The sequence below is a fragment of the Oncorhynchus mykiss genome, chromosome 6 (genome assembly GCF_013265735.2).
Source record: "Oncorhynchus mykiss isolate Arlee chromosome 6, USDA_OmykA_1.1, whole genome shotgun sequence".
NCBI classification, from domain to species: Eukaryota; Metazoa; Chordata; class Actinopteri; order Salmoniformes; family Salmonidae; genus Oncorhynchus; species Oncorhynchus mykiss.
Genome location: NC_048570.1, coordinates 56446645 through 56474004, shown reverse-complemented (window position 1 = coordinate 56474004; position 27360 = coordinate 56446645). Strand labels below are relative to the sequence as shown.

Genomic DNA, 27360 nt, shown 5'->3' with positions numbered 1-27360 from the left:
GACTCCAGTCACCCAAGTCATAGACTGTTATCTCTGCTACCACAGGGCAAGTGGTACTGCAGCGCCAATGCTCCTTAACAGATTCTAACCCCAAGCATAAGACTGCTGAACAATTAATCAAATGGCCACCCGGACTATCTACATATTTGAAGAATATCAAATATATTTTGATTTGTTTAACCCTTTTTTGGTTACTACATGATTACATGTGTTATTTCATAGTTTTGATGTCTTCACTATTATTCTACAATGTAGAAAATATTAAAAAATTAAGAAAAACCCTTGAATGAGTAGGTGTTCTAAAACTTTTGACCAACTAACCTGTACCCCAGCACATTGACTCAGTACCGTTACCCCCTGTATATAGCCTAGTTATTGTTATTTTTTACTTTAGTTTATTTTGTAAATGTTCTTATTAACTATATTTTCTTAACTTCATTGTTGGTTAAGGACTTGTAAGTAAGAATTTCACGGTAATGTCTACACCTGCTGTACCCGGCGCATTTGACAAATAAAATTAGATTTTACCTTATTAGGATATAATTTGAACACTGTAACTCTCCACTAACAGGGTTCTGAGTGATGTAAATATAGTTTTAAGCAGTTTTTGTACCCAGGCTGGTTTAATTTAACCTGTTACTGACAAACTACACTGGACAAGTCCAAACTGTCTCACTGACACAACTGAAGAGCTGAGAGGTAAGAGAATGCTCTGCCATATTCTGTAATATGGAAACCGAGTGGGAGAATGATATGGATTTTCGTTAATGATTAATTAAGCTATTCTAATTGTAATCGACTTCCTGAGTTCCCAACCTTGATATTGGGACACTATAACACTGGTCTGTGGCAATCAATAAATGTGCATTGGCCTTGATGTCATCTCAGCAAAATCCACTGACTCACCATCTCTGATGCCACGACAGTGGTTGTCACTCACTTACGTGCTAACCTAACCTGCGCTGTTGATAGACGCTTCCTTGACAAAACACATTCAAAAGTTAAAAAACCTACCAAAATAACAGGTAAATCCATTTTTCATAATTTTTTAGGTACTACATATTGTAATGTTGCGGGTAAATATAGCATGTGTTGTCACTGGAATGTCTTGTTGCGTAGTGAAAGCTAGGTAAAGAATTTGTTACCTGTCTCCACATAAATTAATGGGATATTTGCTAACGATAGCTAATACTAGCTAGCTCTCTACAAACACTGGCTTTTTGTAAATCCTCCAATTAATGTCAGCAAGCGAGCGTCTAATGGCAACTATTTTGTCATTGGAGGCTAAATTAAATGGTAATACTAGTAGGTAACTAGTAGAAGCTAGCCTAGCAGTTCAGATTCGCATAAATACAAATAGTTAAACATATATAGTTTGTAAGGTTTCAAAATAATAACATTTGGCTATCTATTACATATACATATTCATATATATTAGCACATTTTGTAAATCTGTAGCGCGAGCTGCTTTCGACGCTTGCTCATTGTTTTGACCTTTCACCTAGATTCCAAAGCGGAAACATCCGCAAATAAAATATTTTGATAATAATGTTCTATTATATCGCGAGATATTGTGGTTTCCACTAGATAGTCAATTTTGACCTGGCTGTGCTATCGTACAAAAATAGTTTTTGTGTCGCTTTTATCTTAATTTAAGATTCGGGTTAGCAGTGTGTTTAAGGTTAGGATTATGTGTAAAATCACATTTAGAAGATACATTTTAGAAATAGGCGGGGTTTTATGACTTTGTGGCTGTGGTAACTAGTGACGACCCAATGTTTTCGCGCTTGTAATAACAAGTGAAAGCAATTTTGGATACCAAAAGTTGCAAGGTCCTATTTTCATCAGTGTGGTAGCAAGGTGCATTTAGTATTATAACACATTTTGCCTATATATCTAGCTCATTTTAAATCAAAACTATTTCAATGAAAGTGCATTTTTAAAATATCTCAGTTCCATTTATGGTGAAATATGCCTAGATAATACAAAACATTAAAACAATAATTCTAAATCAATTCTAAATAAAAGTAAAAAAACAAGTAATACAGGTCTACATGTGTCCTGACCTTATTAACCTTATTAACCTTTGGACCTTCTTATTAACCTTTAACCTTATTAACCTTTGGAATATTTATGTTGACTTGGAACCCAGAGTGTACTGTCCTGGTGCATGTTGTGGCATAAAAAGTATTTTGTCTTCGGAACATCAGATAAACCTAATGATATGTCTTAGTTTCCATGGCTGTGACTGTGAAGCACACTGGCACTTGCTTGGCTGTATTTTTTCCTCATGTTTTATTAGGCCATTTATAACAAGGTGGCTGGCGTAAGGTATAATAAACCAATGCAGCAATAATCACCCTTTGAAACTTTAAACCCTTCCATAAACTCCTTCTTATTCCCCTGCTTCTTCCGACACCCCTTCTCTTCTGGAGAAGCAGCTCATCTGGAGGTCCTGGTTCGAGGATGTGGACGACCACTATAGCACGATGCACCCTGCCGAGCATGCGCAAGCAAAGCTCCGTTTTGGCCTGCCATGCCTTGAGGGCTGAGGGTAGGCCTAGATGGGCAGTTGCCACAGCTGCCACCTCTCCATCTCCTTCTCTTCACCTGATCTGGAGGCAGCTCCGTGGGTATCCCAAACATGCTCAATGGGTGACATGTCTGTTGAGTATGCAGGCCATGAAAGAACTGGGACATTTTCAGCTTCCAGGAATTGTGTACAGATCCTTGCGACATGGGGCAGTGCATTATCATGCTGAAACGAGGTGATGGCGGCAGATGAATGACACAACAATGGGCCTCAGGGTCTTGTCACGGTATCTCTGTGCATTCAAATTGCCATTGATAAAATGCAATCGGGTTCATTATCCATAGCTTATCCCTGCCCATACCATAACCCCACCGCCACCATGGGGCACATGGTTCACAACGTTGACATCAGCAAACCGTTCGCCCACATGGCGCCATACAACTTGTCTACATTTGAGAGGCCGGTTAGACATACTGCCAAATTCTCGATAATGACATTGGAGGTGGCTTATGATAGAGAAATGAACATTCACTTCTCTGGCAACAGCTCTGGTGGACATTCCTGCAGTCAGCATACCAATTGCATGTTCCCTCAACTGGTGTCCTTTTATGGTCCCGAGCACAAGATGCACCTGTGTAATGATCATGCTGTTTAATCAGCTTCTTGATATGCCACACCTGTCAGGTGGATGGATTATCTTGGCAAAGGAGAAATGCTCACTAAAGGCATGAAAACAAATTTGTGTACAACATTTGAGAGAAATACGTTTTTTGTGCGCATGGAAAATTTTGGGGCACTTTTTATTTCAGTTCATGAAAAGTGGGACCAAAACTTTACCGGTTGGGTTTATATTTGTGTTCAGTGTAGATGGCAATATTGTTGCTAGTGTAAAGGATTTCATGCTGCTTACCAGTTGGCGCAACACGAGAAGCTAGCTATTCACTGGCGCAAGTGGGGACACTTTAGGCTGAGGAGCAAGTTTCACACATGTGCTACATTCACTCCTCAAACTTACTCAACACCGACCCCAGTGTTGAGCTGAGCGCAACTGTAGATCAGTCACTAGGCACCACTGAGTCACTAGGCACCACTGTAAAGGACATCACGCTGCTTGCGTAGCGAGTACCACTTCCTCGGCTCATACCCGGTGCGAACTCGGGACCTCTGCATTGCTAGCACACGTGACCGCCTTCTTGACGCGTCTCACCAGTCGGCACCACACAAAAAGCTAGCTATGCGCTGGTGCAAATGGGGACACTTCAGGCTGAGGAGCAAGTTTTACACATCCCCATGTGCTACACTAGTGTGAGCTGCCTTTAAGGAAGGCTTAACCAACCTCTGTGGTTGTCCTCAGGTGTCCATAGTGTGGCCGGACCAGCACACCAGCGAGTTTGACCCAGAATGGCTGAGGAAACGGTGCTTCTCTTCTGCTGCCAGACAAGCTCTACAAGAGGAGCTCTTCCTCAACAGTAAGACTATTACGCCTAGGACTGCTATATGGCAATTTCCCCACTGTTGCTGAAAGTAGATATTCTGGAATAAATCAGGATAAATCTTTTGTTTATTTCATTATTGATTGTGGTCCAATCCCAAACTGGTAGGGCCTATATAGTTTCATAGCTGTTAGTTTGGGTTGAGCATGTGTCTCTGTCTATTGAAATTCACTGCTACAGTACAGTACATGCATACACACATTGCCAATTCAGTCATGCTGACAGTGTCCATTCTAGTCTGGTCTAGCAGTAGCTGACTCCTGCGTAACTCTGAAGACCCATGAGATAAAGGATTTTCGTTTTTGAAAATATCCCTGAAGAGTTTCTCTGAAAAAGAAAATAAGGGTCTGTGCCCTCATACAGTACTTAAAGCAGGAATCCTGCAAATTCCAATGTTACTTTTTGATTGGCATTTTCTTCGTGCAATACAAACTGAATTTTCAGTTGTTTAAAAAACATATGCTACAGGCCACAAGTCATTTAAAAACCATTATTGATATCAAGGGTTTTTACTGTTTTTAGGGTTTTTACAAGTTATCTAAATGGTCAGCTGGTTAGCTAAGACTACATAGACTGTTAATCTTGAATATGTGTAACATCCAAGATAACATTTCTGTAATATCTGTTGCATATCCAATAGGTTTCATGCACCCCCCCCACACACACACACAAACACACAGTTATAAACTAAGTTTAACATCATTGACCTTATTAACATTGTTGATAATCTGTTCTCTCTAAAACTGAGCAGGATTAATCTAATCACACGCAGTTAAAAAAACGTAAATACACTTCAATGCACCCCGAGTGTACAAAACATTAGAAACACCTTGCTGTTATTGAGTTGCACCCACCAGGCTGACTTCGTCAGGGCATGGACTCTACATGATGTCGAAAGCATTCCACGGGGATGTCGAAAGCATTCCACGGGGATGCTGACCCATGTGGACTCCAATGGTTCCCACAAGTGTGTCAAGTTGGCTGGATGTCCTTTGGGTGGTGGGCCAGGAGACTTTTGAGTGTGAAAAACCCAGCAGCATTGCAGTTCTTGACGCACTCAAACCGGTGTGCCTGGCACCTACTACCATACCCTGTTCAAAGGCACTTAAATATTTTGTTGTCCATTCACCCTTTGAGTGGCACACATAGACAATCCATGTTTTAATTGTCTCAAGGCTTAAAAATCCTTCTTTAAACTGTCTCCTCCCCTTCATCTACATTGATTGAAATGGATGTAACAAGTGACATCAATAAGGGATCATAGTTTTCACCTGGATTCACCTGGTCAGTCTGTAAAAAAAAAAAAAAAAGAGCAGTGTAAAAGTGAAATGAAAGCTGTAGCTGTATTTCAAATGAGGAGAGACTATGGTATGTCCACACGTGGTCCTGAAGGACCCACAGGTTTGAGTGGCTCCTGCTTTGTCTCCACTCGAGTGATTTAAAGGCAGTTTGTCGATAGCAACCCCCCCCCCCTTCTCCACTCTCTCCTTTAGTACAAGTGTAAGAGGTCCCCTTCCCCACACACACACACACTTACACGCACACTTTATCAGTGCAGGGTTTCTGTTCTTCCACTGTTGCTAGCTCGACACCAGGAGTGCTCCTACCAGACAGAGTTTAGCTCATGTTCTGTCTGGCTCTGTGCGCTTTCTTTTTCTCTCTTTCTCTCACACATGCACCCTCACACTCGCACGCACGCACGCATGCACGCACAGCACACACACACACACACACACACACACACACACACACACACACACACACACACACACACACACACACACACACACACACACACACACACACACACACACACACACACACACACACACACACACCAGCCCCCCTGTCTCTGGGTTTAATTATATCCTCCTGAGGTCTGGTCTGAAATTCCTCCTGCCGAAAAACCCTGGAAAAGTTTACATTTTTAGATGGATGGATGGTGAAATAATGTTCACATGTGGAAGTTTTGTTACTCAAGTTTAGTTCACATCCCTACCTAGCTCCCTATAGCTCTCTCTCTCTCTCTCTCTTTCTCTTTCTCTTTCCACGCACATATATGGGCCTAGTTTGTATGTATGTATGTTTTCCCAGAAGACGGGTAAGATTGTGAAAGTGTAGCACCCGCCGAGGTCAATATGTTAATATGAGGTGTTTCTCAGACTGAATCACAACTCACTTGTTTTTTGTCCTTTAGTGTCAGTAGGAATTAGGAGTTTCCCCCTAACCATTTACTTAAATAAAACATATTTAGACAGCATAGAAATGAGATTTGGAGAATGGACAGTATAGAAGCTGGATTTTAACCCCCGCAGTTGGGGGCACATGTGGTCCGGAGGCGGCTGTGTTGACCATTAGACCAACCTCCGGGTCCACATGCCTCAATCATTTCCAAGGATATGGTGTTCCCCAGACACGGCTGCTTCTGTCAAAGTGTGCAGCCTGTCAATCTCTAGCCCAGAGGATGCCGCTTTCACACGTAGACCAGACTACATCGCTGAGGTATGCAGCGGCTGTATGTGAAATAGCTTAATAACCTGAGACCTTCGGCAAGGGATAAAGTCTGTGTGCAGTCCTGTTCAACTCCCCTCTTCTGACTCTGCCATATGGAATACTGATTATAGGGAGGCTTAGTGGAAGTCATTTTGAAAGCCAAACTCAACTCTCTCTGCAACTGAGGGGACCTTGTTCTGACCAGTCTAGCTATTCAAATAGTAGGCTATTTGGCATTTTTGAGCCTGCCTGGAGTGCCAGGCGAGTGGGGTTTGCACTTTTGAGACTATTCCATTGGTTATATTATGCAATGCAAGCTCAGTCGAGCACAGCATTAGTATTTTAATTATTTCAAGTAATATTTTAAACCCAGGTCTGGTTCTGACCTCACTCAATCATCTAGGCTAGAGCTTGAAGCCATAGTGTGTGTATAGTATACAAACAAACACTCAAAGACTTTGTGCACAGGGAGATTGGAATCTACAAGCAGTGTTTGTCATCATTATATTTGTTAGTGTTTACACTTCCTGTTTATCTTACCGAGGGCCTTAGCAACCGCAAGTTGTTTTGCCTTCTTATTCCAAAGGCATTCTAGGAATGGTACCATAGTCATTTTCGGTTTCCGAAAATGTCTTGGAGATGTGGCTTTGGGGGCTGTGGATCTGATTCAATCATTTTATGGATCTGTTTCAATCACCCCTCCATGGGAAATATTGGATAGCGCTCTTATATTGAAGTACAGTGGTAAGAAAAAGTATGTGAACCCTTTGGAATTACCTGGATTTCTGCATAAATTGGTCGTAAGTCAACACATTTTTTTCATGTCTTTATTGAACACACTGTGTAAACATTGTGAATCCTTGGATATAATAACTGATTGACCCTCCTTTGGCAGCCACAACCTCAACCAAACGTTTTCTGTAGTTGCGGATCAGACCTGCACAACGGTCAGGAGGATTTTTAGACCACTGTTTCAGTTCAGCAATATTCTTGGGATGTCTGTGTTTGGGTCGTTGTCCTGTTGCATCACCCTACTTCTGTTGAGCTTCAATTGGCGGACAGATAGCCTTACATTCTCCCGCAAAATGTCTTGATAAACTTGCAAATTCATTTTTCCGTAGTTGATAGCAAGCTGTCCAGGCCCTGAGGTAGCAAAACAGCCCCAAACCATGACGCTCCCTCCACCATACTTTACAGTTGGGATGAGGTTTTGATGTTGGTGTGCTGTGCTTTTTTTCTCCACACAGTGTTGTGTGTTCCTTCCAAACAACTCAACTGTAGTTTCATCTGTCCACATAATATTTTGAACTTCAGACGTGCAGAAAATGTTTTTTTTTGGACAGCAGTGGCTTCTTCCGTGGTGTCCTCCCATGAACACTATTCTTGTTTAGTGTTTTACGTATCGTAGACTGTTAGCATGTTCCAGAAATGTATGTAAGTCTTTAGTTGATTTTTCTTAACCTCATTGAGCATTCCGCGCTGTGCTCTTGCAGTCATTTTTCAGGACAGCCACTCCTAAGGAGGCTAGCAACAGTGCTGAACTTGATCCATTTATAGACAATTTGTCTTACCATGGACTTTTAGAGATACTTTTGTAACCCCTTCCAGCTTTATGCAAGTCAACAATTCTTAATCTTAGGTCTTCTGAGATCTTGTTTGTTGGAGGCATGGTTCACATCAGGCAATACTTCTTGTGAATAAAAAACTTCAATTTTGTGAGTTTTTATAGGGCAAGGTAGCTCTAACCAACATCTCCAATCTCGTCTCATTCATTGGACTCCAGGTTAGCTGACTCCTGACTCCAGTTAGATTTTGGTGAAGTCATTAGCCTAGGGGTTCATATACTTTTTCCAACCTACGCTGTGAATGTTTAAATTATGTATTCAGTATAGACAAGAAAAATCCAATATTTTTTATTTATTTTACTAGGCAAGTCAGTTAAGAACAAATTCTTATTTTCAATGACGGCCTAGGAATAGTGAGTTAACTGCCTTGTTCAGGGGCAGAATAACAGATTTGTACCTTGTCAGCTCGGGGATTCAATCTTGCAACCTTTCGGTTACTAGTCCAACGCTCTAACCCTTTGTGTGTTATTAGTTGAAGCAGACTGTGTTTGTCAATTGTTGTGACTTAAAATATGATCTGATCTTCATCTATGACCAATTTATGCAAAAGTCTAGGTATTTCCAAAGGATTCACATACTTTTTCTTGACACTAGTTCCAACAGTTTCTTTTATTTTTTCTTTATTTAACTAGGCAAGTTAGTTAAGAACAAATTCTTATTTTCAATGACGGCCTAGGAACAGTGGGTTAACTGCCTGTTCAGGGGCAGAACGACAGATTTGTACCTTGTCAGCTGGGGGATTTGAACTTGCAACTTTTTTGGCTACTAGTCCAACGCTCTAACCACTAGGCTACCCTGCCGCCCCAAGTAGTGTAGTTATTATTACCATTATTATTAGGCATTATCTATCTAGATAGATAGACCTACATAGACCTACATTATTAACATTATCAGTACACTCTTAGAAAAAAGGGTTCCAAAAGGGTACTTTGGCTGTCCCCATAGGATAACCCTTTTTGGTTCCAGGGAGAACCCTTTTTTAGTTCCACGCAGAACCCTTTTGGGTTCCATGTAGAAACATCTGGGGAATGGGTCCTACATGGAACCCAGAACGGTTCGACCTGGTACCAAAAATGGTTCTTCAAAGGGTTTTCCAATGGGGACAGCTGAAAAACCCTTTTAGGTTCCAGATGGCACCTTTTATTTTGAGAGTGTAGTAGTCATTACCTTCTGTGTGTGTTTATCAAATGTTCCATCTTGCCGCCTCCTGTGAACAGTAATAAAGCCTGTAAACTGGCACTATTGTGTCCTTAAGGCCTCTTTGAACGCTTGAGGAGGATAATGATTATCCTCGGTGAGTGATGTGGTGTTTTCTCACTTTCTGGCTAGTGTACTTTGAGCCTTTTACCTACCGTGAGGTGACGAAGCAGTGTTGGCTGGCTTACCCAAGAGGCCACAGTCTTTTCTCACACATCTTCCTCTGGACTCATCTCCACCGACTGCTGCCAGTAAATGTGTCAACACCTTTACTCACTGTCTGCTTGGTCACGACCATAGTGCCTACTGAGTCACTCTCTTCCCTGCAGTGCAGATTTTGGAGTGCATCCGTTTAAAGCATCCCTTCATGAGATAAACAGGCCTAATCTGACTCTGGGCCAGTTGTTAGTGGTATAACAAGAGATCCTTAAGACTGTCCTTAAAAAACTCCTTGTTTGGCCACCAAGAAATGGAACATTCTGCTCTGATGTAGATTTAGTAAGCAAGCCATGTTTGTAAATGGTAATAAAATAGAATAGAATTGTTTATCACTTTTTAATGAGACATTGATAACTAGCTTGGCTTAGAGATGAACACAAGTATGAATCTTTTTTTAAATAGTTACTTAACGGCATACATATTGCATTCACCGGGTTCACTGTCTACAGTGGCTTGTGAAATTGTTCACCCCCTTGGCATTTTTCCTATTTTGTTGCCTTACAACCTGGAATTAAAATAGATTTTTTGGGGGATTTGTGTCATTTGATTTACACAACATGCCTACCTTTTTGAAGATGCAAAATATTTGTTTTTATTGTGAAACAAACAAGAAATAATAAAAAAACTTGGTCCGTGAGTTTTGGTGGGCGGCCCTCTCTTGGCAGGTTTGTTGTGGTGCCGTATTCTTTCTGTTTTTTAATAATGGATTTAATGTTGCGCCGTGGGATGTTCAAAGTTTCTGATATTTATTTATAACTCAATCCTGATCTGTACTTCTTCACAACTTTGTCCCTGACCTGTTTGGAGAGCTCCTTGGTCTTCATGGTGCCGCTTGCTTGGTAGTGCCCCTTCCTTAGTGGGGCCTTTCAGAACAGGTGTGTATATATACTGAGGTCATGTGACACTTAGATTGCACACAGGTGGATCTTAACTAATTATGTGACTTCTGAAGGTAATTGGTTCCACCAGATCTTATTTAGGGTCTTCATAGCAAAGGGGGTGAATACATATGCATGCACCACTTTTCAGTTTTGAAAATCTTTTAACAAGTTATTTTTTTCATTTCACTTTCACTACTTTGTGTATGTCCATTACATGAAATCCAAATAAAAATCCATTTAAATTACAGGTTGTAATGCAACAAAATAGGAAAAACACCAAGGGGAATGAATACCTTTGCAAGGCACTGTATAATACTCTCATCAGCTCTAATAGCAAACTGTCTGAATGTGATGATAATCTGCACGACTGGGCCTCAGTTAGTCCTAATGGGACTTGATTGGTTCCTCCTCATCCAAACAGCAGCTGATATGTCTTTCCTTTGACATAATGGGAGTCTGGATCTTCCTTGACTCATGAATGTAGAATCCATCTGGACCTGTGTGCTCTTGTGGCGATGCGTGAGAACACATCAGTTTAAAAAAAAACAAGGCCCCTGAAAACATAGCTGTAGTGGTGCATCAATGGAAAAACACGCATCTTTCCCCAAACCTCACCATTTCCATATACACACACACTGATTGTCTATCAAGAAGATGAATCTCCCCACTGAGCACATGCGCTCGCGCTCGCGCTCGCTCGCACACACACACACACACACACACACACACACACACACACACACACACACACACACACACACACACACACACAGTTGGATGCGTGTGGTATCCTAAAGTGGATGTGTAACCAGGCCAGCACAGCACAGTACAGCTCAGCTCAGTTCAGCTTTACTGCTCAGGAGAGTGAAAATGATATTAAAGATCTGGAAGGACTGAATAGGTGTAAGCAACATGGGGAAATTCCATCCAGCCCACCTGAGGGCTAGGTCAAGTTATAATCAGAGGGGCAAGCTATTATTGCTGACTCCTATCCAAGTCTTCCAGATCTATAAAAAGTACCATGGGGCAGAGGTAGGAATTAGGGGTCGGTTTGGATTTGGTCATCAGAGTCCTTGAGCGTTCCAGTAAGAACACTGTATACACTGTGTTATTAAAGCTGAGAAGGCAGAGGTGGCACTGTGGTGCAGGTCTCTTCATTAAACAGAGAAGGGTTAGTTTGTTGTATTGGACGGAGGGTGGGAAGCGTTCTCCAGAGAAGGACTAGCTGTGCCACGTCAGTTTAAGACAGACTCTTTGTAAATAGGACTATAACAGCTACAATGTGATACACTGCAGGTGACGTGTGTGTGTGTGTGTGTGTGTGTGTGTGTGTGTGTGTGTGTGTGTGTGTGTGTGTGTGTGTGTGTGTGTGTGTGTGTGACTGTGTGTTTATGTGACTTCACTTCTCACATGATTGGATGCAGGATTGTAGTTGTTTTGAGGAAACCCCCAGTATTCCACTAGATGTTAACATTCCTCTGGCCGATATACCACACAATTCCATTCATCTAAAATGTCAGTACAGCTGCAAGCTTGTCTTGATAATTATAGTGGGCACACTCACTGGCCTCAGCCCCCTTTGCAATGAAAGCACTGATGAATTCCACCATGTTTGTGAAGGCCTTTGCAACACATACAATACGGCGTCTAATTCCTCCAGTCGAAACAGAGGGGCGTCAGAAGGACTGAACTCCACAATTTGACCCTCTGAGGAAGTTGATCTAGTGGATTAGAATTGTGAAAGACCCTGCTTACACACAAAACAGCCTTTTGGAGAACCACGACTCAAGTAGAGCGTTGAGAGAACTTCCAGCTCGAGAGGAGAGCAGACAGAGAGAGGGCGGGGGATGGAGGAGAGAGAGCGGGTGGTGGGGGAGATGTGGAGAGAGAGAAAATAAGAGGGAGAGAGACTGCCGTCAGCAACAGGAACCGCAGCTTCAGGTTTCCTCGTCTGGAAAAGCCACAGCAGCAGACCAAGACCAACAGAAGGGAGGAAAGGCATTATGCACACATGAATACACTCACATAAACGTGTGTCCATACACACACTTCCATAAAACAGAAAGATAACACATAATACGTACACAAGCATAATAGTGTCACATAAAAACTCCTGGGTTCTAATACACATACATACTAGGACCGACACAGGAACTAGCTCTCTCAAAACACACAATCTCAGGCTGTGTGTGTGTGTGTGTGTGTATCTCAGTTAACCCTGGCTGGAAACTATGCAAGAGTCAGGGAGACTAATCGCTAATTGGCTTGGTGGACCAACGCTACACGTTCCAGGAAATCAGAGCAGCGATTTTGCGCTTGGTGAGAATTTGAGTGTCAAGCATTACACGGCAATAACCGAGCAGAACGCTCTGGGCCCTGCACCATCTGAACCCTCCCAGCCCGGGCCCACTGCCCAGCCAGCCGCTCGCTCTCTTACCCCATCCATCATCCACTAAAGGGCCTACCTGGGTTTAGCTCTCTCTGCTCTGATTCTCTCTATGCTCCTTTCCACTCTCCACTTTCTCTCGCTCTCTTCCTCTCATTTCCTCTCTCCTTACTCTCTTCTCTTCATTTTTCTTGTCTCTTAAGGATTGAAAATCGATTTGTTCAAAACGTAACAGTGAAGGTAGTGAGTACTGGTCTTGAGTCAAATCAGGAGATAACCAGTGATGTTAGCCACGTTTACCAGACAAGAAAATGTCCACTTACAGGGGGGGAAGGCAAGTTCAGCCAAAACTCCTAATTCGATATGACATGCTTTTACCTCCGCTGTTATGGCTTACTCCGTCATGTGTGATATCTAAAACCTCAGGGCTATCCCTGAATCACCGTTCTGCCTCTAGCCAAGAACTTTATGTCCTCCTTTGTGTGGATACATACTAGCTGGTCAAATGGTATCTATGGGCTAGTCTGATTTCATGGGAGTACTTGTAACATTATATATAATATTGGAAGGAACTAGCCTATATTCTAGAAGTCCCCATACTTCAACCTTCTCTTCATCGGTGACCCTCAACATCAGCCAGCCTTTAATAAAGAGTTATTTTACTTTTTGACCTATGCTACAGTTTTTTTGGGGGAGATGACAGCGTGAAGGGAGATGTAAAAACCTGCTGTGGGTTAAGTCATCAGTATCAGTGAAGGGTATCATTGTATCTCGATGACTCATTGTTTCAGCTGAAAAGGGTCAGGATCATTCCCCAGGGGTGGCAATCAAGCTGCAGCTTCTTCCTGCATAAGCCCCTACACACACAGAGACTCCATGCGTTACCGTAGCTGTACTCACGGAGCAAAATCCATTGACTACGCCACACAAATATTTACGTCAACTGAGTTGATGCAAAGTCAAGCTTTCTAACATCTGACTTGGATTTGTACTCCACTTAATCCAGATGAATTGCCACTGAAGAGGTTTGTTGTACCCCCTTGGTTTGTTTTTGAATAATTAATTAACACTAACTTTGTACCCCCCCCCTCCCCACACACACACACACACTAAATGTGCTCGGCAGCTGTGTCTGCAATGCAGGAGCCACTGGAGAGAGCCTCTATGGAAAAAGGGCTGAAGCCAGCTGGGTGCGAAGCGAAGCAGTGGGAGGCTTTTTCCACTGCTGTCAGTCGAGACATGCAGACTCTTCTCACCCCTCTCTCCCCTTCCCCTTCTTCCTCACAGAGTATTCCAACCGTAGCGAGCTGGCTTCCCTCCCTCCCTCCTATCCCTTGGAGGAAACGTTTCATGGACACAGACACATTATGTACAGACAGTACAGACTGTGTCCAGGAGCATTACACATATTGCCCGTTAGAGTCCATTGTCCATTGACATGCTGTGGTTTCTGTTCATGTGTCCTTATGGTTGTGACAACCTGAGCTGCAAACAAGCATTGGTAGAAAATGGCCGAAATGATGTTTTGCAAAATGTAATTTTTTTTCAGAAATCCTGCTTCAAGGATTTTCAGTTGAAGGATTCCCTCCCTACTCATTCCCTCCTGATTCTGGGGAACCTCCAACTGGAATGTCTGAAAAACCTGGGAACTTTGACAAACAATGATACGATACAGGACGGTATAATACAGACTATACGATACAGACTATACAGGATGATACAATACTTTAATGAAGTGCATCTATCTCCTTGGTTCACTCAGAGCGTATGTACTGGGACTCAGAGCTACAGATCCCCACGGCCAACTTCGAGGAGGTCCTCCACGATGACAAGGCCGCCCTGGCCTGGCTGCTGGCTCTACGCCGCGTGGGAATCGTCTACCTGAAGGGGGCGCCGGTGGAGCAGGGTCAGGTGGCCCGCCTCAGCCAGAGGATCGGATACCTAAGACTGACGTTCTATGGGTGAGAAACCATGCCCTCTGACTGTATTAGCTTCATACAATCTTAAGCCAAACCACGGGCATACAATTTCTAAAAGCTCTGCATTTTCCACACAGCTTTATATTTCCACTGCAGCAGATTCACTAGGGTGCGTTTGAACTTTGCATTCATGTCTCATTTTCCTAAATATCCTAATTCTAGAAACCCATTGCTACTCTCAACTATCCGCTCCTTTTGTATACTGAGGATAACATGGACAGTGTGGTTAAACCAGACTGAACGCTACGCTCACTATTGTTGCCGTCAGTCTGGGTTATCCAGAAGTTTTATGGACATGCAACCTAATTGAGTTTTGGTAGGTAGGCCTCAGTCCAAAATTCATCCAGGGGATGTTAAGCCCGAGGTATTACCCAATACATTCAATCAAATCAAATAAAAAAATTCACATGCGCCGAATACAACCTTACCGTGAAATGTTTCTTTGCAAGCCCTTAACCAACAATGCAGTTCAAGAAATAAAGTTAAGAAAATATTTACTAAATAAACGAAAGTACAAAAAAAAATCTAATCAAATGAAAAAAGATTTACATAACAATAACGAGGCTATATACAGGAGGTACCGGTACCAAGTCAGTGTGCAGGGGTACAGGTTAGTCGAGGTAGTTTGTAAAGTGACTATACATTTATAATAAACAGCGAGTAGCAGCAGTGTAAAAATAAAGGTGGTCAATGTAAATAGTCCGGGTAGCCATTTGATTCATTGTTCAGCAGTCTTATTGTTTGGGGGTAGTAGCTGTTAATGAGCCTTTTGGTCCTAGACGTGGCGCTCCGGTACCACTTGCCGTGCGGTAGCACGGAGAGAACAGTCTATGACTTGGGTGACTGGTGTCTTTGGCAATTCTTTGGGCCTTCCTCTGACACCGCCTAGTATATAGGTCCTGGATGTCAGGAAGCTTGGCCCCAGTGATGTACTGGGCCGTACGCACTACCCTCTGTAGTGCCTTACTGTCAGATGCCAAGCAGTTGACGCTGATGCAATCGGTCGCGATGTTCTCATTGGTGCAGTTGTAGAACTTTTTGAGGATTTTGATGACCCATGCCAAATCTTTTCAGTCTCCTGAAGGGGAAAAGGTGTTGTCATGCCCTATTCTGACTTACAGGGCGGTAATCATTTTGGCAGATAACCTTCACTTTCTTGGGCACAGGGACTATGGTGGTCTGTTTGAAACATGTACGTATAACAGACTTGGTCAGGGAGAGTTTGAAAATGTCAGCAAAGACACTTACCAGTTGGTCCGCGCATGCTTTGAGTACACGTCCTGGTAATCCGTCTGGCCCCGCAGCTTTGTGAATGTTGACTTGTTTAAAGGTCTTGTTGATCTGTGATCACACAGTCGTCCGGAAACAGCTGGTGCTCTCATGCATGCTTCAGTGTTGCTTGCCTTGAAGCTAGCATAAAAGGCATTTAACTCGTCTGGTAGGCTCGCGTCACTGGGCAGCTCGTGGCTGGGTTTCCCTTTGTAGTCTGTAATATTTTTCGAGCCCTGCCACATCCGACGAGCGTCAGAGCCGGTGTAGTAAGAGCGGTTACTGAGGTGGTATATCCCTCAATACAATTGGATGAATCCCGGAACATATTCCAGTCTGTGCTAGCAAAACAGTCCTGTAGCGTAGAATCCACATCATCTGACCACTTACGTATTGATGTAGTCACTGGTATTTCCTGCTTTAGTTTTTGCTTATAAGCAGGAATCAGGAGAATAGAATTATGGTCAGATTTGTAAAATGGATGGCTAAGGAGAGCTTTGTATGCGTCTCTGTGTGTGGAGTAAAGGTGGTCTAGAGTTTCTTTTTCCATCCATCATGTGACATGCTGGTAGAACGGATTTAAGGTTGCCTGCATTAAAGTCCCCAGCCACTAGGAGCACTGCTTCTGGATGAGCGTTTTCTTGTTTGCTTATGGCCTTATACAGCTCATGAGTGCGGTCTTAGTGCCAACATCAGTTTGTGGTGGTAAATAGATGGCTACGAATAATATAGATGGTGTGGTCTACAGTTTATCATAAGGTATTCTACCTCAGACGAGCAATACCTCAAGACTTCTTTAATATTAGACATTGTGCACCAGCAGTTATTGACAAATAGGCACACACTCCGCTCCTCGTCTTACCAGATGTAGCTGCTCTGTCCTACCCATACACAGAGAAGCCAGCCAGCTCTATATTATCTGTGTCATCGTTCAGCCACGTCTCGGTGAAACATAAGAGATTACAGTTTTTAATGTCCCGTTGGTAGGATAGTCTTACTCGTAAATCGTCCAGTTTGTTTGCCAATGATTGCACGTGGACCAATAAAGCTGAGGTTGGAACAACAAGCATCCCACAGCCAGCAGTTTAGCCCAGGTCAGAGGAAGCTAACAGCTGCGAACCAAAGCAAGAGACATGTCATTAAAGAAGCTGCAGTTTTTATTTATTGTAAAGAAAAAAAAAGAATTCTTCCGCAATCAACAACCCAAGAGACACAACATAAAACCAGGGCACATATTTGCATATATTTGAGCACAGCGACTCCATGCCAAGAGCAAAGAAGACACCTAGTATAATTGGCATACTATTTTAACAGCATCCATTTAACAAATGCTAGAAATGTAGGACGATGAATAACTTTTTCCACGTCCTGTTGCTCTTGAAACTTTTTAATGTTTCCAAAGACAATGCCTTGGTCCTTAGTTCTCAACACCTTTTGTGATTAGATAATTAGTTATCAATCATTAATAATAGACCTTTCTTAACTTTTCTCATTCCTTCCTCAGGCACACATGGCAGGTGCAGGACAAATCCCAAGCTAACAACGTGGCCTACACCGCTGGCAAACTCAGTCTCCACACTGACTATCCAGCACTGCACTACCCACCTGGAGTGAGTAGACAGGATCCACCGTCATCTTCGTGAAATCTACATTAATCCTCTACTTTCCCACTATCAGTCAGACAGCTGAGTCACATCTGGATAAAACACTCACGCACACGCATATATTTAAGCCGTTTACTGCACACAGTCCCCACCCCCCATATTTTAAGATGTATGTATTCTGTATGGGATGGCTGTTAGCAACAGTACTAATATCCTGTATGGCTGGTTGCAGGTGCAGTTCCTGCATTGCCTGAGCCAGGCTGCCGAGGGTGGGGAGAGTGAAGCGGTGGACGGCTTCCACATGGCAGAAAAACTGAGAAGAGAAGACCCAGAGGCTTTCAGGACCCTCACCTCCCTGCAGGTGGACTTCACCGACACAGGGTCTGACTACTGTGACTTCATGGTGCAGTCCAAGAACCACATCATAGAGTGAGTGAGCGCCACACCATTAAAATACATAAGACATGGATGCATTGGCCTGTTTTTTGCACACATAACAGCCATCATTCAGCTTACATATTAATGTGACTTGACAGGAGGTCAGTCTAGAACTGCTCCAGGTAGCAAGCACACTGACCAAAATACACACGGATACGGACACTCACTCACTTACATTCTCAATAGTATCTCAAAGCTACATGGATGTGATTTAGGAGCATCTGTCGCCATCTGCTGCTCAGAATGTAAACCGCAGAATCAATGTATAATACACAACCTGCAACCAATGTTCACTCTAAGGAGCTGTGCGCAGAATAAATATCAGCCCTTGCAGAGAAGCACGGGATTGAAATTCACACAACTTTCTAGAGTTTTCCCCTTTAGTTAACACTATCAACATTTCACTCTACTGTGGGAATTGTGCTCGAATCAACCAATATTAGCCACTTTCAATGTAACATACAGAAACAAAACAAACTATGCAAGACTTAATATGCTAAACTAACTGTGCAAGAGATTTTCTTGTAGGAAGAGCGCATTGGAGTAGGATTCAATTGCATTGACAGGCACGACACAGGCCCATACTCTAGATAGACCAGTGCACCATAAACAATCAGAGATGCAGTAGGCCTATATGCAAAAACATTGCCATATGGATCTGTGCCATTTACTTTGAACTGGACTGTGTTTACAGCGTGAGCAGTCGTAAGTAGATGTGCTTGTTTTTACATCAAAGCGAGAGTTTATGTAGCCACTTGTGCACATTTGTTCATATTCTTTGCTAGTTAGTGAGTTATTATCCCAGTTATAGCAACTTTTTTTGTCAGCAATGGGGGACTGGTTGCTTCATACAAGAACACAAAATGTTCGCATCTTTGAAAAGCAAGTCAGGTAAAGAGCTTGTTTATGTCTTAAAGGGGCAGTGTTATATTTTGAGATGGTATTGAATAAGCTAAGTAGCCAATAGGTAGAGGGTAGCATACTTTTTCTGGTTATCTGTAAAGTGGAATGGGAATAATAATACATTTTATTTTTGGTTTCTTGCATCAAACCACACAACATTTTCAGTCACCTCCTTGTCTGAAGAACAAGTGGATAAACAGGTTAATGTCAAGCCTAGCATGTTTTTTTTTCTCCAAAAGTCTCATGGAATGTAGACCTACATTGTACACCACACATTTGCTGCTACTGTAGGCTGAATGATGAGACCAACTATTTACATGTTAAAATGTTATGGGATAAAAAAAGTCTCCATGGTTTTTGATGGTAGGCCACTCTAATAGGCCTACATTATGATCAAATACCCACAGTAACCAACTTGGCCACTGTTAAAACTAACTTAAACCGTTAAAGCCTCAGTGTTCACAGTAAACGTGCCCCGGAAGTTGCACAGAATTTTGCTCAGTGCCTAATTTTTTTTGAGGGAACATTGCCTTCAACTGATGGGTGTGAAGGAGATTTTAAGTGAGCAACCAAGGTCACTGTGGGAATTTCTAATTATGGACACTGATCATTCTTATATGATTGTATCAGATATGAGCATCTGACACTTGTCAACTTATTATGCAACAAGACCTAGATGTCCATCATGCAGTCATTTTCATAGTTTCTAAAGTTTGACACACACACACTAACATTGGCACCCCTCCTCTCTCTGAGCAGTGTTGACAGTGATGGGCGGGTGGTACGGATCAACTACAACAATGCCACCAGGGACTCTGTGCTGGACCTCCCCCTGCACCAGGTCCAGGCCTTCTACAGCTCCCTCAAGGCCTACATCCAGCTGATGACGCGACCAGAAAACATGCTCACCTACAAGATGGAGCCTGGTTAGTGTGTGTGTGCATGAGTGTGCCCCTTCAAGATTAGCAGTTCAATTGAAGCTTCCCTGGATAAAAGTTGGCAATAGGAATTGTATTGTAAGATTTTGCATGAATTGTAGTTACAAATGTTGTAGAGGTGGTAGACTTACCGTCTATGACTATTGGTTATCTTTTATATGGCATACTGAAGAGGCACTTGAGAGGTAGCCTATTCGTTTGAACTTTCATCTTGAAATATCTGTATATCATGGGTGAGTACTGAGTGGGCATATCCCTCCACCTCCTCCTGCAGGCGACCTGGTCACCTTTGACAACGGGCGCCTGCTCCATGGGCGGAAGAGCTATCTGAGCCACCCAGACCAGGTGAGACACCTGGAGGGAGCCTACCTGGACTGGGACGAAGTCATGTCTCGCCTGCGAATACTCTGCAAGTCTGTCAACGGAGAGAGCTAGACCCACCAAGCCCCCAGAGTGAAGCCTCCTCCAACTATATAGAACAGCATCGATCTACAGCAGGGCTCTCCAACCCTGTTCCGGGAGAGTTACTGTACTGTAGGTTTTCACTCCAACCCTAATCTAGTGCACCTGATTCTAATAATTAGTTGGGGTTGGAATTAAAACCTACAGGAGGGTATCTCTCCAGGAACAGGGTTGGAGAGTCCTGATCTACAGGATTTATGAGCGGGGAAAAGAGGCTAATATTCTAGTAGGCTACGGCTACCCCTGTGTGGGTCAAGATGGCTGCCAGTCTTTTGAACAGAGTGACAAGTGGGCAAAGTGCAAGAAGATGGGGAAAAATTTGAGGGGAAAGGGTTTAGCACTTCCGTAAATGATAAACACTCCTCTTCATAAGTGCTAACAGAGGCATAGAAACTGTATATGAGTAGCATACTTATGAAAAATCTGTAATTTACTGTATGAAGCAGGTAGACTATAATGCCTTTGCTCCTAGGGTTATGAAAGCGAAAATATTTTCGCTGTCTTTCGCTTTGCTCTAATCTATTTTTCTATTGGCCTGTGTTCTGCTGGTCAAAATTTGGTAGCACTTTACTACATATACTTCTCAATGACTTAAGTTTGTGACATTTTCTACCTCTGTCACAATATAATATTGTGTCTAGTTCAGTTCCAGTCATCTAACCTTAAGAAAAAAAGTGCATAGCAATAGTATTAGCCCCCCAAATCAATACATTTTTAATAACTCTCTATACGTAAAATGTATGCACACGCAAAGTTTGGATAAAAGAATCTGCCAAGGGATTAATCAAAATGTACAGATTGGGTACCTGGAGGAAATTGAGGGAGGGTCATGCTTTTTCCATTTCAGTCAAGGGGAGGGTTTAGTATTTTTTTTTTGTAATCTAGTCCAGGAGAGGGTCATGTAATTGATAAAATGTCAATATTTATCAATGTTTTAGAATTAGTTGCTTATTAGGCAAGATATCGATATGTGCTTGATGCCGCTCCTCATCTCTGATTCTCCGCTGGATGCGGAATACCAAGTGGCATATAGACTATTAAGTGTGGTCTCAATCAAATGATCCATAACCTATAGGCTACGAAGTGCATGCTCGGAGAAGCACAGAGCAAAGTGGTATTTCTAAGATGGCTGCTGATGGTGTAAATACAACTAGGCTGCATTACACACTGCAATGGATATTCCAAACCGGAGCTCCTGCCTGCTCTTGCTGATCAAAAACGGGTTTTTTTTTGTGTGCTGCCTAACCAATGGCTGTGCTGTGTAGGTCTACAGTGGCAGTTCAGGAGAGTCAAAGGATTCTGCAACTGTTTTTTTTATTTATTAGGCCTAGTTCAAAAAATCTTGCTCATGGACTAGCCTATGTTCTGTTCAGTTTGAGGAGAGCGCGGGACGATGAGGACCCGAGGTCAGCTTTGATAGCTTGCTACTAATATAATTGATTTAATTAAAAACAAATGTTTCTTGACCATTTATGTATTTATCAGAGTTATTGACCTCACAAAGAATCCAGATTCATGGAGGTGGGCTATTTAAAGAGTGGGTAGAACCATGACAGCTGGATGGACAGCTCATGTTGCTTAAAGTAGGCATAATTCATTTCAGTAGTCTTCATTTGAATGAGACTTTGCTAACAACAAGAAGGTTGTGTTGGAACCCGATTTCTTCCCGTTTAAGAAATAAGAGGTGGACCTACCTGTTTGACAGATGAAATTAGGTTATAGAATGCTATAGCCATAGATGTGTCGCTCAATTCCTCTACCCACTCTTTAAATAGCCCACCTCCATGTCACTGACGGGCTGTTAAGTTACAATCAAGACTCGAATTGTGGGGGTACGAAAGGGGATGCCATTGGCCTACGTTTTATTAAAGAAAAGGGCAAAAAGCAGATCTACCTCTAGTTCGCTTAAGATATGGATGAAAATAAAACTGATCCGATTATATAAAGTGATCGAAAGCAGCGCCTTGACCTGCGATGCTTTATGCTAGAAACAAGCATAAAGCAAGGTGTAAAATACCCGGGAAAGACGTTACTTAATGCATATGGGAATACCATTGTTTCATGTCTTTGACATTCAGAGGCTGAGATGAAACCTTCTACAGCTGAGAAGACATAAAATAACTTAGCTTGGGAAGAAATCTAATTCCGTCACTATAAATTGATTACGCTATTCGCTTTCTGTTGGCTAACAATATGTTTAAACCTAGACAGCTTGTAGGGAAACACTTTTGGAAGTACCATGTTTAGATTCCTAATGACGTCTCAGATTGAATTACTTGCAAACAAGACACTGATTTGGCATTGGATAAATATAGGATGTACTCTCTGTCAATGTTTAGAATGTAATTTGTGTAATTTGTGTGGTATTCAAAAATATTGATATGTGAAATGACATAGAATTGACGTGACATTTTTATAAAAGGCTTTTTAAAAACCTGCAAATACGAATTTCGATTAATGCAATGCTTTTAATATAAAGGAGATATTTATACCCCTAGGTTACTCTTGTCCGTGGTGGTCTGAAAACCTACAAGCTTCTGGCCCGCAGCCCAGTGCAATATCAAAATTCCGGCGTTGCCATGTAATGCAGTTTCTAAAACTGCATATCTAATGTTCAGGGACAATATATTTTGCTGAAGAGAGGGCCCTCCATTTTCATTTCAAAGGTGCTTGATTTTCTCCATGTAACCTTTATTGTAATTAACATTCACTCCCTAAATGGCATATCTAATTGACATTGTTTTGTCAATGAATAGATCTGCCATTTGTCTTCAATGGAGGACAACTTGTCCTCTACAGTACATGTGCATGTTGAAAGCCACAAATATTGTGCAACTTGGCATTGTTCCAGTAGCAACAAATATTTGTTATTGTTCGTTACAATCATAGGTGTCAATTGTCTATTCTATATTACATACAGTGCCTTGCGAAAGTATTCGGCCCCCTTGAACTTTGCGACCTTTTGCCACATTTCAGGCTTCAAACATAAAGATATAAAACTGTATTTTTTTTGTGAATAATCAACAACAAGTGGGACACAATCATGAAGTGGAACGACATTTATTGGATATTTCAAACTTTTTTAACAAATCAAAAACTGAAAAATTGGGCGTGCAAAATTATTCAGCCCCCTTAAGTTAATACTTTGTAGCGCCACCTTTTGCTGCGATTACAGCTGTAAGTCGCTTGGGGTATGTCTCTATCAACTTTTTTAACATATCAAAAACTGAAAAATTGGGCGTGCAAAATTATTCAGCCCCTTTACTTTCAGTGCAGAAGTTCAGTGAGGATCTCTGAATGATCCAATGTTGACCTAAATGACTAATGATTATAAATACAATCCACCTGTGTGTAATCAAGTCTCCGTATAAATGCACCTGCACTGTGATAGTCTCAGAGGTCCGTTAAAAGCGCAGAGAGCATCATGAAGAACAAGGAACACACCAGGCAGGTCCGAGATACTGTTGTGAAGAAGTTTAAAGCCGGATTTGGATACAAAAAGATTTCCCAAACTTTAAACATTCCAAGGAGCACTGCGCAAGCAATAATATTGAAATGGAAGGAGTATCAGACCACTGCAAATCTACCAAGACCTGGCCGTCCCTCTAAACTTTCAGCTCATACAAGGAGAAGACTGATCAGAGATGCAGCCAAGAGGCCCATGATCACTCTGGATGAACTGCAGAGATCTACAGCTGAGGTGGGAGACTCTGTCCATAGGACAACAATCAGTCGTATATTGCACAAATCTGGCCTTTATGGAAGTGGCAAGAAGAAAGCCATTTCTTAAAGATATCCATAAAAAGTGTTGTTTAAAGTTTGCCACAAGCCACCTGGGAGACACACCAAACATGTGGAAGAAGGTGCTCTGGTCAGATGAAACCAAAATTGAACTTTTTGGCAACAATGCAAAACGTTATGTTTGGCGTAAAAGAAACACAGCTGAACACACCATCCCCACTGTCAAACATGGTGGTGGCAGCATCATGGTTTGGGCCTGCTTTTCTTCAGCAGGGACAGGGAAGATGGTTAAAATTGATGGGAAGATGGATGGAGCCAAATACAGGACCATTCTGGAAGAAAACCTGATGGAGTCTGCAAAAGACCTGAGACTGGGACGGAGATTTGTCTTCCAACAAGACAATGATCCAAAACATAAAGCAAAATCTACAATGGAATGGTTCAAAAATAAATAAAAAAAATTCAGTCTCTCGATGTGCAAAACTGATAGAGACATACCCCAAGCGACTTACAGCTGTAATCGCAGCAAAAGGTGGCGCTACAAAGTATTAACTTAAGGGGGCTGAATAATTTTGCACGCCCAATTTTTCCGTTTTTGATTTGTTAAAAAAGTTTGAAATATCCAATAAATGTCGTTCCACTTCATGATTGTGTCCCACTTGTTGTTGATTCTTCACGAAAAAATACAGTTTTATATCTTTATGTTTGAAGCCTGAAATGTGGCAAAAGGTCGCAAAGTTCAAGGGAGCCGAATACTTTCGCAAGGCACTGTATATAGTTCATGCTAACAGCGCTCATTGTAATAATTTGTGATGTGTTAATATAAAAAAAGGGTATTGCATTAAATCTTCACAAATGTTACTCTAGATTTCATTCTTGATATGTTTTCCAAATATATGTATGCACATTGGGTGTGCTACATCATTTGTGTTCATCCGAACTGTGACATAATAATGACTTGAGACAAAATGGGGGGCTTTAGTTTTGACAACTTTTATTTTGATATTGCCAAAGCTGTACATGTTCTATAAATACTTTTTTTCACACCCATTTCAATTATTCCATCACTTTCACCACAGCAGCAGGCTAGCTACCACAATAATAGGGTTGGTTGGTTTCAAATACTCCCGTTTCTGAAGGTTCTCATATGTAACTAGTCTAAGAAACTATACCTAGTCTTCAAACTGTTTTGAGACCCTCATATTTACACCAGTGTTTTTATTGTCAATCATGAAATGCCTTAAATAATTGCCTCGTGGAATTTGTAACTATGTTCCTTACACAAGCATTTCCTCTCTAAAAAATAAAAGCCACTTAAACATTAAAAACAATATCCTGATCACATAGCTGTATTATTCATATATTGCTGATCTGGCAAAACAATACACTGCATGTACACACTCAAACTGTGGGATTTACAGTTGGGCTGAAATGGGGCTAGAATGTATTTATTTCTCTTACCACAGTACTGACACAACATGAAGACTTAACGGACAAAACCATAACAGCAGGGCTTGATAGCGCAGCAGTAGGTTTAGAATCTCCAAATAGTGATTTTGCACTTATAAACAAGAGGTCATCATTTATTCACTTCAATAAATATGTAAGACAGAGACGTCCTTTTTTTTACATTCTTTGCACTTTGAAAGCCAGAATAGCTGAGATGTTTTATCAGAACAATGATCTGGCTCTGGCTAACTATGTAAAGTATTGCACATCTAGTGAATAAACCACACATTGTAAAACATTTTATGGTGAAATGTACAGCATTCTGCTTCTCTTCAAATATTTTTTTCTCCATAGTAACATGCAATTCAATAAAGAGGACCACAGACCAGAAATTTGACAGTAGAACTACAGTAGTTTCGCCTCACTGGGCAAGCTAAAGAGATATGCGCATCTTGGACCACACAATATACTTTGTGATCAAAAGGAATGAAACCTTTAATAAGCTTTTACATGCAGTGTTTGATGCACCATACAGTAGTAGTATTTAACAGTAGTAGTATTTAACAGTAGTAGTATTTAACAAAGTGACACCCGTCAGTACTAGAGTGCTTTTTAAACATTTCACTGGTTTGGACTTGGGACAGACTGGAGTTTTACAGTAATACCACGTAGCACATAGAATATTCATCACACAGTCGCAGAGTGGACAGGGAGGTTTGGTTGCTTTCTTATCGACTTGCAGGGCTGTGCCTCACATATCCCTCCCCCTCGCTGTCTCCATCCCATTAAAAACAACCAATGAGACCTTGGCAGCAGGCCAGGACGAGAGGACAGTCACAAAGAGGGGACAGAGATGGGGGACGGACGGACGGACCAAGTCTCCCCTTGAAGAACAAGCACGTTTACGGCCAAGGCCTCAGGCTGGGCCTGTATGGGAGGAGTCTAGAGGACGTGACCTGGGTTGGGAAATTTTACGCACGATGCCACAGACCAGGGTTCACATATACATACATACATGCATATATAAACTCAGCAAAAAGAGAAACGTCCCTTTTTCAGGACCCTGTCTTTCAAAGATAATTCGTAAATATCCAAATAACTTCACAGATCTTCATTGTAAAGGGTTAAACACTGTTTCCCATGCTTGTTCAATGAACCATAAACAATAAACATGCACCTGTGGAACGGTCGTTAAGACACTAACAGCTTACAGACGGTGGGCAATTAAGGTCACAGTTCTGAAAACTTAGGACACAAAAGAGGCCTTTCTACGGACTCTGAAAAACACCAAAAGAAAGATGCCCAGGGTCCCTGCTTATCTGAGTGAATGTGCCTTAGGCATGCTGCAAGGAGGCATGAGGACTGCAGATGTGGCCAGGGCAATAAATGGCAATGTCTGTACTGTGAGACGCCTAAGACAGCGCTACAGGGAGTGAAGACACACAGCTGATTGTCCTTGCAGTGGCAGACCACGTGTAACAACACCTACACAGGATCGGTACATCTGAACATCACACCTGCGGGACAGGTATAGGATGGCAACAACTGCACGAGTTACACCAGGAACGCACAATCCCTCCATCAGTGCTCAGACTGTCCGCAATAGGCTGAGAGAGGCTGGACTGAGGGCTTGTAGGCCTGTTGTAAGGCAGGTCTTCACCACACATCACCGGCAACAACGTCGCCTATGGGCACAAACCCACCGTCGCTGGACCAGACAGGACTGGGAAAAAGTGCTCTTCACTGACGA

At 42.1% G+C, this 27360-nt stretch overlaps 1 protein-coding gene across 3 annotated transcripts; it reads left to right on the top strand.

Moving 5' to 3' along the window:
• Positions 1–861: 861 nt before the first annotated feature.
• LOC110526182 (gamma-butyrobetaine dioxygenase) lies at positions 862–23400 on the top strand. 3 transcript variants are annotated; one of them, XM_036980494.1, is made up of 7 exons: positions 862–1025; positions 3888–4002; positions 14590–14788; positions 17580–17685; positions 17912–18108; positions 19780–19946; positions 20233–23400. In XM_036980494.1, the coding sequence occupies exons 3-7, from the start codon at positions 14595–14597 to the stop codon at positions 20391–20393; spliced, it is 825 nt and encodes a 274-aa protein (XP_036836389.1). In that variant the 5' UTR covers positions 862–1025; positions 3888–4002; positions 14590–14594; the 3' UTR covers positions 20394–23400. The 3 variants fall into 3 exon arrangements, with proteins under 3 accessions (XP_036836389.1, XP_036836387.1, XP_036836388.1); XM_036980492.1 differs by having other exon boundaries at positions 863–1025; positions 14377–14788; XM_036980493.1 differs by lacking the exons at positions 862–1025; positions 3888–4002 and having other exon boundaries at positions 11153–14788.
• Positions 23401–27360: the final 3960 nt, after the last annotated feature.